General features: G+C 38.5%; 1 protein-coding gene across 1 annotated transcript in view; it reads right to left on the bottom strand.

Moving 5' to 3' along the window:
* Positions 1-16,811, bottom strand: part of edar (ectodysplasin A receptor) — a 58,209-nt gene that overhangs the window by 26,689 nt on the left and 14,709 nt on the right. The window contains exons 2-3 of the mRNA XM_084724111.1: positions 9,928-9,993; positions 2,932-3,051 (exon numbers count right to left, since the gene is read on the bottom strand). Of these exons, the coding sequence (XP_084580237.1) occupies positions 2,932-3,051; positions 9,928-9,978 (171 nt within the window). The 5' untranslated portion in view covers positions 9,979-9,993. The remainder of the gene's footprint in view (positions 1-2,931; positions 3,052-9,927; positions 9,994-16,811) is intronic.

Here is a 16,811-nt window from a genome sequence, read left to right as displayed (position 1 = left end):
TTTTGTTGACTGCTAATGGCAGCCACGTTGGCAGAAACTCTGACCCAGAGTTAAAGTGGAGCAGCCAGAGGACATCAGAGGGAAGGCCAGAAAACATTTCCTCCATAAACCATTTAGCTTCACCCAAATCAGTGAATAAAGTTATTAATTTCTGGTTTGTTTGGGCTTTTTTTGTTTGTTTGTTTTTACAAGTTATAAAGTTGTAGCCCTCTAGAAACAAACATTAGCTGCTGAAGCTAATAGTAAAATGGTTTGCATATAATCTCCTGTCACAGATGCCACTTTCCCGAAGGTGGATAAATTCTAAGCAGCGTCCCTGTAACCATGGTAACCACAGTAAACACATTATTTTGGTGAAGCAGAATGGTTTGAGGTGGCTTTGAACCAATAAAAGTTGAGGGTTGATTGACAAGTGGTCATGATATTATTGGTGGACACTGGTTAGTTCTACGTTATGTAAGCATCTGTCATATCTTAAGAGGAAAAAATGAATGGATTTTCAATTATTTTGATATGAATTATTAACTTTTTTCAGCATATATTGTTAAATAGATGCAAGATATGACTGCAGATGTGATCTAAAGGGCTCAAAAACTCAACTTTAAAGTTTTCCTTAACTCAGTACTCAAAAATGACTTCAGTGTTAGAGCTACATCACACACAATCTGGATACAAGATGCATTTTAAAAGCGTCCTTGGATGTCTTTATCATTGTGTGATGTGTCTGCGTAAGCGGACGTACTTTCTGAAGTCTCTGTTCTGAGGAGGAACCCTATGGTTATCCCATGATTAAAAGGGTGTCAAGAAACACACAGACACGTATGCAGGGAAAGCTCTGGGGAGCAAAATAACACATGAATTACAGACCGTGAGGATCAGACGGGCAGGAGAAAGTGCAAAGGTGGCTCTCATCTCACTGATTAAACATCTTTCTTCTTTCATGTTTCTATCGCTCACAAATGGCCAAATTACTCTTTATGACAGAGCTCTGCGCTTATCACACCGAGCCTCTCATTGCTGTCTCTGTTTCGGACAGTTGATCGCTCGATTTTACAAGTTCAAAGACAGAACATTATCGAGGATGTTTACTAGAAGCACATGGTAACTTGGTGAGCACAAGGCAGGAAGGAGGGGTGCAGGAAATGAAGGAAAAAACACATATTTGGTGCAATCAAGAGATTTTTATGATTGGACTAAAAGAGAAATGGACAGAAGAAAGGATGGAGGGAAAGAAGGAAGGAAGGAAGGCTTCAGAGGGCTGTGATTGTTGCCAATATAATGAAGAAAGAACCAACAGGGTTCTGGTTGTTGTTTTGTTGGCAGCACGACTCTAAGAATGGCAATGTTGGTCAGTTGGACTTTGGTACCATTTAAAATAACTCCACAGGGTGGATTGCAAGGAAATTGCCAACACATGTTCACGGTCCCCAGAGGATGAAACCTACTGACTCAGGAGATCCCTTAACTTTTTCCTCTACCTAGAGCCACCACGAGGTTGGCATTTGTGGTTTTGAGTGAAATGTTTCAACAACTAGACCACGTACTGTCATGAAATTTAGCTCAGACACTCAGGTCCCCATCAGGATGAATTGATGATCCTTTACTTTTCATTTAGCACCATCATCGGGTCAAATTTTTAATTTGTCCAGTAGGATTGGGCGACACGTTAAAATTTTCCAATTGGCCAGCACAACCCTTTTACTGAACTAAGACTTATTTGCCTCGCTAACTCCTCGTAAAAAACACACTTCATTCAAACTCAACAGAAAAACATGTAAAACTCAGCAGAACCGTCTCTGTTAGTATTTCCACTGTCCCAACAATCATTAAGTCTGGTTTGGTTTAAATAAATGCTTAATTCACTGCGTAAGATGTTTGAAGACTCTGGCTCTACAGACTGTTTTCCTCTCACTCTCTCACCCAGTTCAGAGCACTCGGCTCAGGCTGAGCGGGTGTGTAGACTGCGCCTCTGGACGGGAAGAGCATTGTGGAGAAGCAGCTGTGACTCTGCAGACCAATACATTAGGAAAATAAAATAACAGCCCAGCCCACTGCGGATAGGTGATGGCCTCACACAGTTGCCCAACTCTATTGTCCAATACTTTGGTTTATGGCCAGATACCTGTAAAACCAGTGTTCGATTATGGGCGACTATTATCGGTATGTCATCACACCCCTTTTCCCAAATGTAACTTTAAAGTTAAAGTTTATACCCAAGCAAACTAGTAAGATACATTGGAGTATTTATTGAAATATTTTCTCCATGTTTGCACTGGTTGATCTACCTCTAATTTACCCCAAATCTTCTGCAAAACTTTGCAGTATCACACTTGCATCAACACATGACCACATGAAAATAAAACTCCTGAAATCAAGAGGATACTCCAATATTAAACACTCGCAGCACCTGAATAAATCACAGTGACTATAACTCATCCTGTTCACCCTTGAGTGCGGCTGTCTCTCTCATGAAGGTGTGGCTCCCCGGGGTGCCAGCTGAAGCATTTACCTTGGCTCTGTTTGCTTTGGCTGTCGGCAGACTGACTGACGGAGGCTAAATCACTCTCTGACTACTGCAAGTCATTCACCGTAATGCATGCCTTCACACCCGTGTCAATGAGAGCAATAAACCAGAAGAAATTGTTCATTTAAATTTATTCACTCTTCACTGTGCAGCTATGTGTGCACTTCTGTGCGAGTGTTGTGGGTGGTCTGAGCAAAAATGGCAAATAGGTTCATAAGGTCAGCTCCCTCGCTGTTTATCGATCTTGGATGGTTATAGAAAGATATTAAATTAGCAATTTTATCCCACTACTTTACCCCATTTCATTGCAAAGACTGATAGTAAAATATCCTCACACAGCAATAATTACCATCATAAACAAGATTATGGCCTTATGAAAGCTTTTCATTGGTGTTTGTGTGTCTCACCATGTGCGGCTCTTGTCCCGGCTGGCACTGAGGGCAGGCCTGGCAGCTGTTACTGGTCTGGTTGAAGAACTCGTACTCTCCACAGCTGGAATACTCTGCACTGGCAAACATACAACACACCTGGAGGGACGGAGAGACGGACACAGAGAGGAGGACAAACATAAATAGCGAGTCATGACGTCAATAACATTTAGCACGTGTGAAAACGAACGTGCCACCAGCTCCATCAAATAAAGAAATCTGGGGTTAATTGCTCTTCTTGAGGGAATTTACTGAAGGAAGGATATGATCCAAGTCAGTGCTATAAAACATGTTTGATTAAATGTTGAAAAGTGCATCTGTTAGTAATTACTTCTGCGCTGCACTCATTTCAGGTTTTGTTTGTTTGATCTTGGGGGATTTCACATCCATTTGTGAATTAATTATTGTACATGTTGATTTATCCTCATATTTATTTTAATATTTATATTAAATATTTCTGTTAATGGTCTTGGGAAAACATTTACTGTATTTTTTTCAGTCATTTTCACATTAGTTTCGGCAAATCTGGTTCCGTATAGAATCTTTTAGTTTTGTCGACCCATTTCAAAGATTTCTAGAGCTGCGTTTTAGATACAGAAAGAGAAAATAGACAGAAAATATTTTGCCCAGAAATGTGTGATTTCATGTGTCCTAATGTCAAGAGAAAAAAAAATCACAACACACACACAACTGCCTTATATTTAGTTCCTGATCCTGAGAGCAGTGGAGGACAGGTGTCCACCTCAACCGTTAATAAACACTTAATAACACTCCCCACAATAAATTATTTTAAAAGCAGTTATGTAAGTGGAAATATATATTTAATAGTAGCTGACTCTACTTTTTTGCTTAGGTTTTGTTTAGGGCCTCCCCATCTATCCTGTTAAGCAGTATGAACCGCACACATCACTTTCGTCTGGTGAAAACAAGCGCTGTAGCGGCGGTGAACAGTGTAGCGTGCGTCTGCAAACACCTCATCGCAGGTTAACCACTGAGTAAATGTCATGTGCGCAGATTAGGCCTGTAGATCAAAGTGAATCGGAGGCGAGTCTTTGTGATGCTGTAAATTAAGTTTTTACTGTGGGAAAATGTGTCCCTACCGTGAAAACACCTGCTTTTAGAATGGAGTTTGGTTTAACAGTCTGCCCACTCTAAACACTGCTGGGAGGAGAGGTTATTTTACCATCACTAATTCACATAAATACAGCTGACCTGCCCTCTAATAATGAACCTTGTAAATGGCATAAAGTGACGTTGGAAGTGGAGCCAAAACTAACTATTACTTCTTTCTACTTCTCTTGACTCGTAGTAAAAGTTCAAGTAACAAGCACAACCCGCATTTGAATTTCATGGCTGCCCTCCCCCTTTAAAGTTCTCATGAGATCTGTGTCCTCGTTCTAACCAACATGTCACCACTGCTGAAACCAACAACTAATTTGTGCTAATGACATGGCTTAAACTTTCCTTGCAGAGGCCAAATCTAGAAAATAAACTGATCACTATTAAAATGTTTTGCACAAGGATTTTCTGCATTATAAAATGTCCAAAATATGACTTGTACCGCCATTTATTTTTGTAATTAGGCATGCCTCAAAAAAGGATATATTTACCGTATCAGGGACACTAAAACTTGATCTACAAATCGATTTGTACATGTGGGAAGTTAGATGTCTTGTAAGGTGAGAAAGTACAGATCAGTTCTGCAATAAATACTTTGCGTGATATCCGACGCATGACAGGTGGAGTAGAGACTGCAGGTTAGCTTGCTGATTTGTCACATTTTGTTTTATCTATTTTTCCTGCAAACGTGTGGAAAAACACACAGCATCTTGTTTACGTGCTTGTTTTTGTTAAAACCCCATTATGATTCCCACCCAACATCTGCAGCAGCAGCGCAGACGCATGATTGACTGCAGAGGATGACGGCTGAATTATTCAGTAAAACCAGCAGAGAATCAACATCATAATTTTAATTGTCAAAAAGCAAACAGCAAGGAAAACAAACATCACATCCTGACTTCTTCGTCTGTGATACTCAGATTAGTGGAGATCATTGTTGGATGCGTGCGTGTGTGCGTGTGCGAGAGTTTGCACAATACCAGTATTTACTATGTGTGTGTGTGTGTGTGTGGCATTGTGTCATTGTGGCTCACTGTAATAAGTAGCAGCTGGTATTTATAGCTTTACCAGCACACTTTGTTCTTTTCCAAACAAACTAACTGACTTTTAAAAAATCATCTGCAGTCCAGAAAATGATGGAGGCAAAGAAAACGAGTGCATGACTAACTCCCTCCATCTTGTCTCCATTGTTTTAATAACATCTTCCTCTCCTTCCCCTCTTCCTCATAAGCATCTCATGACAGCAGACACAAGAAAAACACTGTTTGAGTAAATACGCAAATGTACACGGCCTGTGTGTATGTGTATGACGCTTGTGTATGGAGCCCAGTTGTCTCAGGCCAACATATCTGTTTGTAATTTAAACAAAATTCAAAATGACCTGACCATTACCTCACACACCTGATGTACAGTCCCTGTAGTGCAAATACAGTTTAACAAACGATTTCATAAACTCTCCGTGGTGAATCCAAATCTGAGGTTGTAGCTTTTGTTGGCTAATAAAGATTCATTAACATTTATCTCATGATGACAGAGAAAATAACAGTGAAGCATGCTGGACCAGTGTTTCCTCTCATCACATTGGTTAGTCTGATGGCCTGTGGGTTGCATCCAACCATTTAAAAAACTCAATTCAGTATTTATCAATAAAAAATTATATTGTTGTGATTTTATTTAGATAAGAAAAAAAAGTCTGTTTTTTTATTAGTTTACATTGTTTAGCAGAAGATCATTGTTTTATTATTAGCCCATTTATTGGTTATGTCTGTTGTTAAGCACAGAGACACTTCAGAGGGGGAGGGAGAATCCAGGAAAGTCAAACTGAATGAAAAGAACATGTTTAATACAACATTTGTGTTTATTAAAACAAGCTACTTCTAATCTAAGATTACAAGGGGCGCATTGTTTTTCCTGTACTTTCGTACATAATGTTTCTTTTCCAACTGTGAAAACAAATAAAGTGAAGGAAAAAAATAAATAAAAAGGAACACTGTTTTAGTCATTTAGATTCCTAATTCTACAGGTCAGACGTAGGAAATGTAAACGTCCGGCCCCTTGGCACTTTAAGTTTTTCAAGTCTGGCTCTTCTAAAAGAGTAATTGCATGAGCCTGGTCTAAAGTCTGTCATCTCTTACAGTGCGCACTTTCTTGGTTAAATTAATACTCAGGCGATTTTACTGAAGCAGCTCTGCAAAGAGATGAATTTTGAAAAGAATGGTATAAATCGAGGTAGTCGAGGACTCGATATCCTGACTTTTAGCGCCTTGTCTGACTCAAGCTGCATTTCCCATAATGCAACTCAGTAGCATCTTTCATAAGACCCCTCCTGCCTTGTGCAAACTTCTTTCAAACTTCACACGTCCCGTTTGTAATGCAGGATCTCTGTTTAAGATTCCCCCAGAGATTTGAGACAACTGTTTTCATGGGCTGAATAGTTCTACTTTCTGACAAGTAAACTGAAGTTCATGTGAAAATTGGTGGAGTGCCCCTTTAACACATCCAAGCACTTCAGTTTGAAACTAACAAGTCCTGTGTGTCCGGGCTTTCTCTGACAATCTGTTCAACTACGCACTGAGCAGTACTTAGTTTGTCCTTGAGAAAACTGCAGTCTCACCACTTCTTTTTCCCCGCAGCTGTAAAAACAAACTTCCTGTCACACCAAAAATCTGTGCAGGACAATTCTACAAAGACAACTATCCCACAATGCTCTGGGAGGATATTTAGTCATATCTATTGTAGTGTAGACTCACAACGCATCCCGTGGGTCCTTATTGTCATTCCTATTGTTTTCACAGTTGTTTTTATTAAAGTGTCTTCGGATCACTGCTGAAGCCGATTGGAGGATGTAGTCAGATCCTTTACTTGAGTAAAAGTACCAGTATCACACTGTGAAAATACTCCATTACAAGTAAAAGTCCTATACTGAAACTATTACATACAGTATGTAAAATATTATTGGAAAAATGTTCTTAAAGTGTCAAAAGTAAAAGTATTCAATGCAGAAACTGTGATACTATTATATATTATATTGCTAGATTATTATTATTTATGCAATTTGCAGTTTAAAAGCAGGATTTTACTGTTTTTTATTTAAAAAGGGATAATGCACATTAATTAACATGAGCTCTTAAATGTGTCAGATTTAGCCATGCAAGCTAATCTTGATCAGCAGTCCCTGGCCAGTTTATTGCACAAATGAAACATTAATCTGTTGATTATTTTCTGGATCAATCATTTAAAGGACCAGTCTGTGGGATTTAGTGGCACCTAGCGATGAGCGTGCAAACTGCAAACACCTCACCTAACCTAACCCTCCCCTTCCAAGCAGGAAAACCTATAGTGGCTGCAAAACTCACTAAATAAATCAATCAATTAATTAATTAATACATGACAGGCCATAACTAGAGCCAGCGTTGCAACATGGCAGAGTCTGTGGATGAGGACCCACACCTACTGTAGATACAAATTCTGAGGTAACGCTAATAAAAAACATACTCATGAATGTTATATTACATTTCTGCCATATTCTACCACTAGATCCCCATAAATCGTACACACTTGACATTTAATTGTTTGGTTTTAATAATAAAGTGGTGAGAAATATCCATCATAATTACCCAGAGCACAAATGACATCGGCAAATGTCTTGTTTTATCAGTACATCAGTCTAAACCTCAAAACAAATCAGCTATTAAAACATTTGTAGATTAATTTTGTGATAACTGACTGATCAGTTAAGCTCAGTTGTTATACTGTTAGGTAGCTTAATGTTCTGCTATTCTTCACATTAAAAGTCCTCAAATATTTTGTGTGTAAAATCTTAGTTTTTGAAGGAACTACGAACTGTAACTGTCAGACAAATGTAGTGGAGTGAAAAGTAGAATATTTCCCTCTAAAATGCAGTAGAGTCGAATTGGAAAGTGTTGTGAAATGGAAAATATTCAAATTAACTGCAATACACTTTTATAGACTTTTAAATCTAATTTTAATGTTGTCATAATGTTTTATTTTAATTTACCTCTATGCTCCTATGAAGCACTTTGAATTGTCTTGTGCCTGCAGGGTGCTATATAAATAAACTTGCCTTTCTTAAATGTACTCAGTTACTTTCCACCACAGACTGAAGCTCACTGTGGTCAGAAAAGCATATCAATGGCTCCATTTCATTGTTGTGTTTATATAATATAGTACAATATGACACTAGCAGCAAACTTCTCTGTAAGTCATTTGTCATTCTGGCACGCTTGCAACAGAAATTTAGCATAAGTGGTGTCAGAATTAGTGGCAATCCATTTCTAATGCCGCTACTTGGCGGTCTAGTAAAATGACACCCCTGACTTAGTCCAAATGTCTTTTTCTTCATGACTAAGTGCTCTTGTGTCAGCCTGCATGTGCACATAGTGACTGATCAGAGGGAAACAGAGTAGATGGAGGGGGTATAAGGTGGAGGAGCCTGTTGGGAACACTGCCAGTGAGTTTCAAAATCAAAACAAGCAGAGAATCTCTAGACTCATGGTCAGATTATAAAGATATCGGCTCTCTGAGAAACTCGAAGGCTGACTAATTGGTACAAGTGCTGCAACGTTGTGCAAGCTGCTGGCACGTAACACCCAAAGTCTGGGTGACGCGGTGCCAAGAGTGGAGTCGACCGTGGCTGTGATCCATACTGACGGACTAATGAGGGTTTCTGAGGATACCTGAAATATTAGGCTACTGCTTTACAAAATTTTAAAGAGGGCAAGGAGAGGGAAGAGGGAGAATGTCTTGAAGCAGCGTAGAAAATTAAAACCAAAAAAACAGGACCATAGGGAGGAATTAATGGAAATAAAGTCAAAGAACATGAAAATTAGTTTGGGATTAGAACTGAATGAAGAAAGGAGAGAGGAGAGAAATAAAGCAGGAGAACAGAGGAAATTAAAGGAGAAATCTGTAATATAATTAATCCTAAAATGTCCATAATATGTCACCAGAGATTAAAGAAATGTGCTAAAATGAAATACTTGGTTCTCTGACAAGAACACTATAGCTGTGGTGTTCTCTGAATTTTGTTGAATGTTTTCCTGTTTCACATTTATTAGAGTTGCAGTCGGTGCAAAATATTTGCAGAATGAGTAAGTGTCTTATCATGAGTTGTAAGAAATCTTAAGTATAATCTTAAAATCTTAAAATAATCTTTTAGAAGGAGTAGATCTTTATAACGATTAAATTAAGCAATATGTTAATTATAAAGATATCTAAGATAGATAAAAAATTTGAATATAACCACTGTATTAATTAAAGACGCAAAACGTTGTGTTTTCAACTTTTGTAAGACTGATAATTGTAGCCACGAGTCTCTTTTTACTGCCAAAATACTTAATATGTGAATTAAATAACTAGCAACGAATCGTTATTCAGGCCATCAGGGGGAAAGATAGAAATATACACAAATCTATTATTTTGTAATTTATTGTAATCTCAGTCAGCGCTCCTCTGGCAGCAGCACTGCGTCTCTCCGGCTCCCCTTGCCTCAGGCAGGAGACGAGTGTTGGGGAAGTTACTGAAATTTAGTTATTATTATCAGTAAGTAGTTAATTCTTTCAAAAGTAACTAAATGGCTTCACCAATTACTGCACATAAATGTAATTAGTTACTTTTGCATTACTTTTAAGTGTCTGCTTCAATGCGCTTATTAATGCACACATAGCTGTATTATTTTAGTGCATTTGTATTGTTTTATTACAACTGACAGTTATAAACAGCTGATAAACTCACCAACCATTTGGACTGCAGTACTCATTTCTGGACACACAATCGCTACACATTACTCATTTAAAGAGCAAAAGACAGGACAGAACAGAGAGAATAAAAACTTACCAATAATGAGGACAGAAAGATGGACTTCTTCTGACCTCTCCTCTCTGACATGTTTGCGTCTTCTTCCTGGAGGCCGGAGAGAAAGACAAAAGAGAAGTGGTCACGCATTTGCTCCTGCACCAAACTTCACTCACGAAACAGGAAAGACATGAGCCTACGCACTCCTCCTGCCAACAGTAGTGCTGTCAGCGGGCATGTTGTGTGTGTGGCCCAGATGAGTTCACTGTCCCGTTACCATCACGTCATCGCCCATAAACATGTAATGGCAGCAGATCAGCCCGTAGCATTCCTCTGCCTCATAACTGCAGGCACAGATCACCGTTGGCTAACCTCTGCGTCAATAAAAGCTGGTGATTCACTTAATAACATTCGATTATCTGCCTATTTCTTTGTTATGTCTCTCTCGCACTGGGGCTTAATTTTTTGGCAAGACTAACACTTAGTTCAAATGCCAGTGAAAACATTTTTAAGTCTGGTTTCACACCTGTAGTACATGCAAAACTACATTGTTAGTTCAGCTTAAGTTGCCATTACTGAGGATATGTATAAATATCAAAATTATCAATATATTAAAAAATGTCTATTTCAGTTCATAGCTCCAGCAAAATTAAGTTAAAAGGTATATTATGCATGATTTTTCTTAAATAAAATGTATATATGTAATAAATATATATTATATAATAATAAATAATAATAATGAATATCCAATTGCAATTATTCTGACTGATACTGCAATTGCGATATGAGTTGTAATTTTTGCATCACTATTCTTGTTTTCTTTGATGTGTTGGCCAGGACGCCTCTGCAGCACCACATGATTCAATTTAAAATGTATTTTGACATATATTTCACTTTTAACAGTTATTGCACATCTGCAATTTGAAAATTGCAGTAGACCATGTTGCGATTTCAATATAATTTTGATGAATTTTTCAGTCCTGTACACACATATACAGACTGACAGAACAGAATGAGAATCACTTTGGATGTATCCAGCGTTATGTGGAGGTTTGGGTTTTTAGGACATAATCTCTGTGAAACTATGAGAAAATAACACCGTTAATGCTAACGCCACTCCTTCAATTAATTCTCTCTCTACCTCAGGGAAGGAGGGGCCAACTGTGAAAGGTGCATCTTCAAACAATCCTGCATATTCTACCTTTAAATAAAACCTTGTATATGGGTTGACTGCGTATGGTCAATGAACTCAAATGTGGTTATTTCTTTAATGTGAATTTCTTGATATCAAATGTTCATCTCATCTGTTATAATAAATAATAAATCATATCTGTTGTTTAAGTGTAATGATGTAGCTGGTCACATAACATGTTTTCACTACATTTGAGTTTAAAAAAAGTTATAAATGCGAAAACTTTATGGGTCTGAAATCCTGCCTCGTCTCAGGATAAGGATGGTATAGACCTTGTCCTAAAGTCAAAACAGCTGCCAAAAGTGGCAGCACCTCTGTTGTTAGATCAGTGACAATGAAGATGTGACTTTCCACTCACATTTTAAGATGTTTGATTTGAAAGAGGAAATATAATGAAGAAGAAGCAGAAGTCTTCAGATAGCAGTATCCAGAAATGTCCCGTCCTTGGCGTGCAATAGATTTGGACTGATCAGCAGTTAATGAGTGGTTGGATGTAGGCTGATTTTTAATGCTGTTGATGCAACACTTCATAAATCCAGTGTGTATTTCTCTCAGTTAGACATAAATTAACATATATTTGTGTGCTCATGTGAGTCCATGTGCCTCCCTGTGTGGTAATGTATAATTGTTGTTTATTTCTTTGTCTGTATTATCAGGCCTGCGATTGTATTTACTGTGCATTTGCTCTCCATCGGTCTGTACTGAGCACAGAGCGTTTGTGTGTCAGTGTGTGTGTGTGTGTCACTGTGTGTGTGTGAGTAAATAATGTTTTAATTGAAAGGATATGTGTTGGCGAGGGTCCTCGGTAAAGAAGGCTGTGTTTGAAAAAAGCCGACGAGCGCCGAATCACTTATCCAAACGCTCAGAAGAACTTGCAAACAAAACTGCAAATAAAAATGTGATCAAAAAACGCAGAACCCTCTGGTGTAAATCTTTGCCATCAGAATGAAAAATGTCGAGCAAACTGACTAATTTGCAGCGTTTACTAGTAAGAAATAACATATCAATCACTTTCCTCTGAAGTTTACTCTCTTTAAAACATTGCTGGAAGACGTGTGGAGAATCTCTTTTAAACTGAAGCAGCCTTGTTGCTTCACTGACTGTTAAGTTGACTCTAGAGCTGCCTCTAACAGTCAACCGAAACATTATTCAGCGAGAGGAGTCTCGGTCAACCAAATTTTCATTCATTTGTAAATATACTTTATTCATCGTGTTGATGAGTACACAAGTATTTGTTTTTGGAAAGTTGGAAAAAGAGAAGAAACAATCAGTTTCACAATAAAGTGTTCTAAAATTCCGTTCCAACGTTTAGTTTTCCCATTTTAAATTTAAATTATCGTGATAACCATGTTTGATTACTGTGATTTGAAAAAGTGTAAATACTGTCCAGCATCAACCAAAGTTAGCAAGAGTCGACAGACGAAGGGGCAGCAGCGATGTGGGATTGCCAACTAGGAAAATCTTTAGTCAGGGGCAGCCGCACTGGACCCCCACTAGAATAAAATATCACTCATCAATTAAAAATAGTCAACGTGCTGACATTATTTCAGCTGTCCTCAGTGCAATACAGAGAATTTTTTTTTTTTTTTATGGTGATGCTGCCTATTTTTAGAGAGTTTGAGGAAAATTTGAGCAAACAACACAGAGAACAAGCAGAACTGCCTCGATTTACTTAATTCACGGGAATGTTTTTATTTTTTTATTGACTTTCGGGTATTTCAGGACTTATCAGCGCTGCTCACTTTTTTTACCATGAGGAGAAAAACAAAGGAACAGCTGAAGTTTAACCCATTTTAACAAATGCCTATCGAAAATATGGGGTAGCAATACAGTTAGAAGAGTCTGGTCACTTCAGAAAATTACATCAGTTTACAGTAATGCAGCGTTTAAAACCAGGAAAAGACAGCAATTGTGTCATATCACAATATGAAGATATCCAGAATCTAAGACAATATATTCCCCTGCCCTACTTGACTCACACACACACACACACACACCAAGGATTCTGCTCAATTTTATTTTAATATTATAAAGAACTAACACAGTTCAAGCTAACTGCATGCTTGATTAGAAGGGCCGCTATGAATTATGTAATTTTTACTATACATCACATTTTCCCAAGGTTATTATCTTTTTTTTCCAGTATATTTTCCCTATCTTGCAAAATGAAAATCTGTGTGTGTGTGTGTGTGTGTGTGTGTGTGTGTGTGTGTGTGTGTGGTCTCTCACAGGGTGGCGGTGCAGATAAGAGCATGTTTGCTGACTGAACGCGGCTTCTGTCGGCTTCCTAAAGCACGCAGGCTTCCACGGACTCAGTGGAGCTGCTGGGCGCTAAATGACTCTCTCCAATTATAATTTGCTTCTCATCTACAAGTAATTACAAGGTTACATTTAATACGTTGAACTAACAAACTCCACCGCATCAGTGTCAACAAGGCCCAAAGAATCAAACGCACAATCCTTTGATCGGCTCAGCAGGCGGATTAATTCATTTTCTGGCCATTAAGATCAAATAAAAAGCTAGAAGTCACTGTTCCAGCTGCTTCTGTAACGATAAAAATGAGACGTGACGGAAGCGAGAATCAGCCACATCAAAAACAAATGTTATTGGAGAGTATCTATTACAAGCCCATAATTCAAATCCACTTTTTTCCCATCTACCAACATTTATTTTCACAGATAAAAAAAGGTTTTAAATCATATTTACTGTATGCGCGTTGGATTAGTAAAGAAGACGAGCTCAAACGATAGTTAGTGTTGAAGCATGCACTCACACAGACACACACTGCACAGCAGATGTACACAAAACCACCTTTAATTACTGTTATTAAGTTCATTTCTCACAGAGTCTCTTTGAGTGTTAATTACTGGATATGAAAGAAAGGTGCAGGTAGATGTATGAACATGTATATGGAGATTTTTCGTGGATCTAAGGTTCCCATACGTACCGTGGAATATTAATGTCTGATTTCCTGATTTTATAGGAGACCCAGTGAGACCCTAAACCCTGCTGACACACAGCCAGACCCCCACAGGAGGACAGAGGACATTAAAAAGGTAGAGACAAGATACTTTTGCTACTGTTTTTCTGAAACTATTAAAAAATGATCAATTATTTTCCTGAAAAAGGAATAAAACTCTACTTTGAGTGCCTATGTGGTCAACCCTCCTATCGCATACTGCTCGTACAAAGATAAGACTTATTTAACGGGATTTATTTAACACAGCCACACCCAAACCTTTAATCACAACTCTGATCAACACTCACATGGTCACTAAATACAGCCTAACACCTGTTAAACAAGGTAAGATAAATGCAGAATTGCATGTTTTTTAGATCCTATGGCTTTGTTTTCTTAAGTACTTTATGGTTTATTCAAACTTATAACATTAAAACCTAAAAATATTTCATTTATTTACGTTTAAAGGCCCACTTGCAGGGAATTCACGCTCCACACTGATCTAACAAGTTCTGAAATTTCGTTGGGTTTGATGTGACGCCACAAGAAACTGCTTCACGAGCAGAGCAAGTGCTACAGTTAGGAAGTCATCTGTTCTTATGTTTCAAATACATGAGCCAGATGTGGCCATCAAACAGGCCGGAGGGGGTCTGGCTCCCATCCACTCACACAAGCGGTCCTAAAACATTCAAACTGACACAAAAAGACAAACAGGGAATCTTTCACTGGGATTACGTCTAACTCATATGGAACCAAGGTGCGTTTCTGGCTCCACGTTACGGTAAACTGTTTTTTTATTTTTTATTTAAACATTTAATGTTCAATCGCTTAACAAAAATCCAACAATCTATACTGAAATAAAAAATTCTATCAGGGGAAACTAAAAAAATCTCCAATCCTTGTTATGTAACCTGCATTAATAATAGGGAACGTTGCACAGAATAATGTGTGACTTCTCTCTTATCAGTATCTCTCAGTCAGTGCATATTGTTCCACAGATACCCTTAATACTGTGGATGAGTTCTGCTGCATTTAAAGCTGCAACCAGAAACTTTCACATTTTGTTGATTTTGGAGCCCCTTGTGGACAAAAGTGGTAGTGTTTCCACCATAATAACCACAAAATATAGCGTTAAAAATAAAAATCAAAAAAAAAAAAAAAATCTCCTGCTTCTTTTTAACCAGCTAACAAATTACTTACTGTTACTTTGTCTGGGAAAATGTTGGTCTTGTTTGCTTATAGAGGCATCAGTATTAAACCGAGACTGTTTCATAACTGGTTAAAAGCTCCTTGTAGTAGGTTTTAAATGTGTAATCAATAAATAACATATAAAACAAGGTGGTGTGGAGGTTGGTGTGGCAGTATTTGGTCTGGTATTCGGTCTCTTTGCAACACCAGACAGCGCAAGTCAATACATATTTTTCCTCTGGACTCTTTTTATTGACAGGCTGTTTTTCTGTTTTGTTTTACAGAGTTTTAGAGATCTCTGCCCTCTCTTGAATATAATAGGACTTGTGGCTTGTGGTGCTCAAATTTGAAAAACGTTTCCTTCCAGATGTCGTGACCCTGTTACTCAATGTAATCCGCAGACCTTGTCGTAAGCAGTTTAATGTAGGAACTATTTTCTTTTTACTACTTTCTACTGTCGACCACAAGCTGAACACCATCTGCTTCCATTATATTTGAGAGAAGGCAGAAGTCTATAGCCGATATTTCCAAAACTCTGCAACTCACACCAAAATGGTCTAGATGGATAAAAAGCACTACAGGCCAGAGGAACAATGTGAATATCTGATTTTTGGCTAAACGACACTGTTAGTTTTGGCATAAAAACTTGTTATTGTTGTGATTGATGTGCCCCGAGGTCGGAACAGTTCACTTCAACACATTAACAGCTGAACTTTAAATCCACCTGAAGCTGTCGGAAGCATCAAAGTGTGTGTGTGTGTGTGTGTGTGTGTGTGTGTGTGTGTGTGTGTGTGTGTGTGTGTGTGTGTGTTAGAGAACGAGAGAGAGGAAGAAGCCGCCATTACATCTGCTATCTCAGGTCAGAATCTGTCTGTCTGGCTCCAAACCTCTGATTTCACTCTTCCGTGTCGCAGACTTGAGTGAAAAACCTTCTGATCTTCAATGATGGCTAATTCCTCCACCCCGCGGGTTTGATTTTGCTTAATTACAGCTTATGCACACACACACACACACACACACAGAGAGAGAGAAAGAGACACACACACAAACACACATTGACACATAGATATGTGGCCGATAAATACGTACAGAGTTGGCTTCTGAGGGCAAAATAGGCTTAATTGCACAAGTTCTTGTGGTAAGACCACAACTAGCGTGTGTGTGTGTGTGTGTGTGTGTGTGTGTGTGTGTGCGCACACATGTGAGTGCATGTGCGCATGTGTGGAGTTGTGTGCTGCTGCTGAAAAGATAAAAGGCTAGATAGCACTTTTTTAAATCAGGAAATGAAGAATTGCCAAATGGCTGTGGACCCCCTCAAGGCTACTCATTATGGGGTTAAAGTGATGTGTGTATACACACACACACACACACACACACGCACACACCGACACCGCAGTGTTTGAAGACTCTCTGTCTCCTGACACTCTTTCTACCCTCTCTCTGTGTCTCTCTCTCTCTGTCGGGGCAGGTCTGAGATGAAAGTCAGCCCGAGTTTTTTGCCCCCTGAGGGTATTAATCTTCTAACGACCGCATAATCTCTGATAAATAACCCTTCTGTCTTTACCTGTGTCATTACCAGGTAGAGT

This window comes from Lutjanus erythropterus, chromosome 8 (assembly GCF_056507025.1).
Source record: "Lutjanus erythropterus isolate fLutEry1 chromosome 8, fLutEry1.hap2, whole genome shotgun sequence".
NCBI lineage: Eukaryota > Metazoa > Chordata > Actinopteri > Lutjaniformes > Lutjanidae > Lutjanus > Lutjanus erythropterus.
The sequence above is the reverse complement of the archived record's forward strand: the minus strand, read 5'-3'. Positions and strand labels throughout refer to the sequence as shown.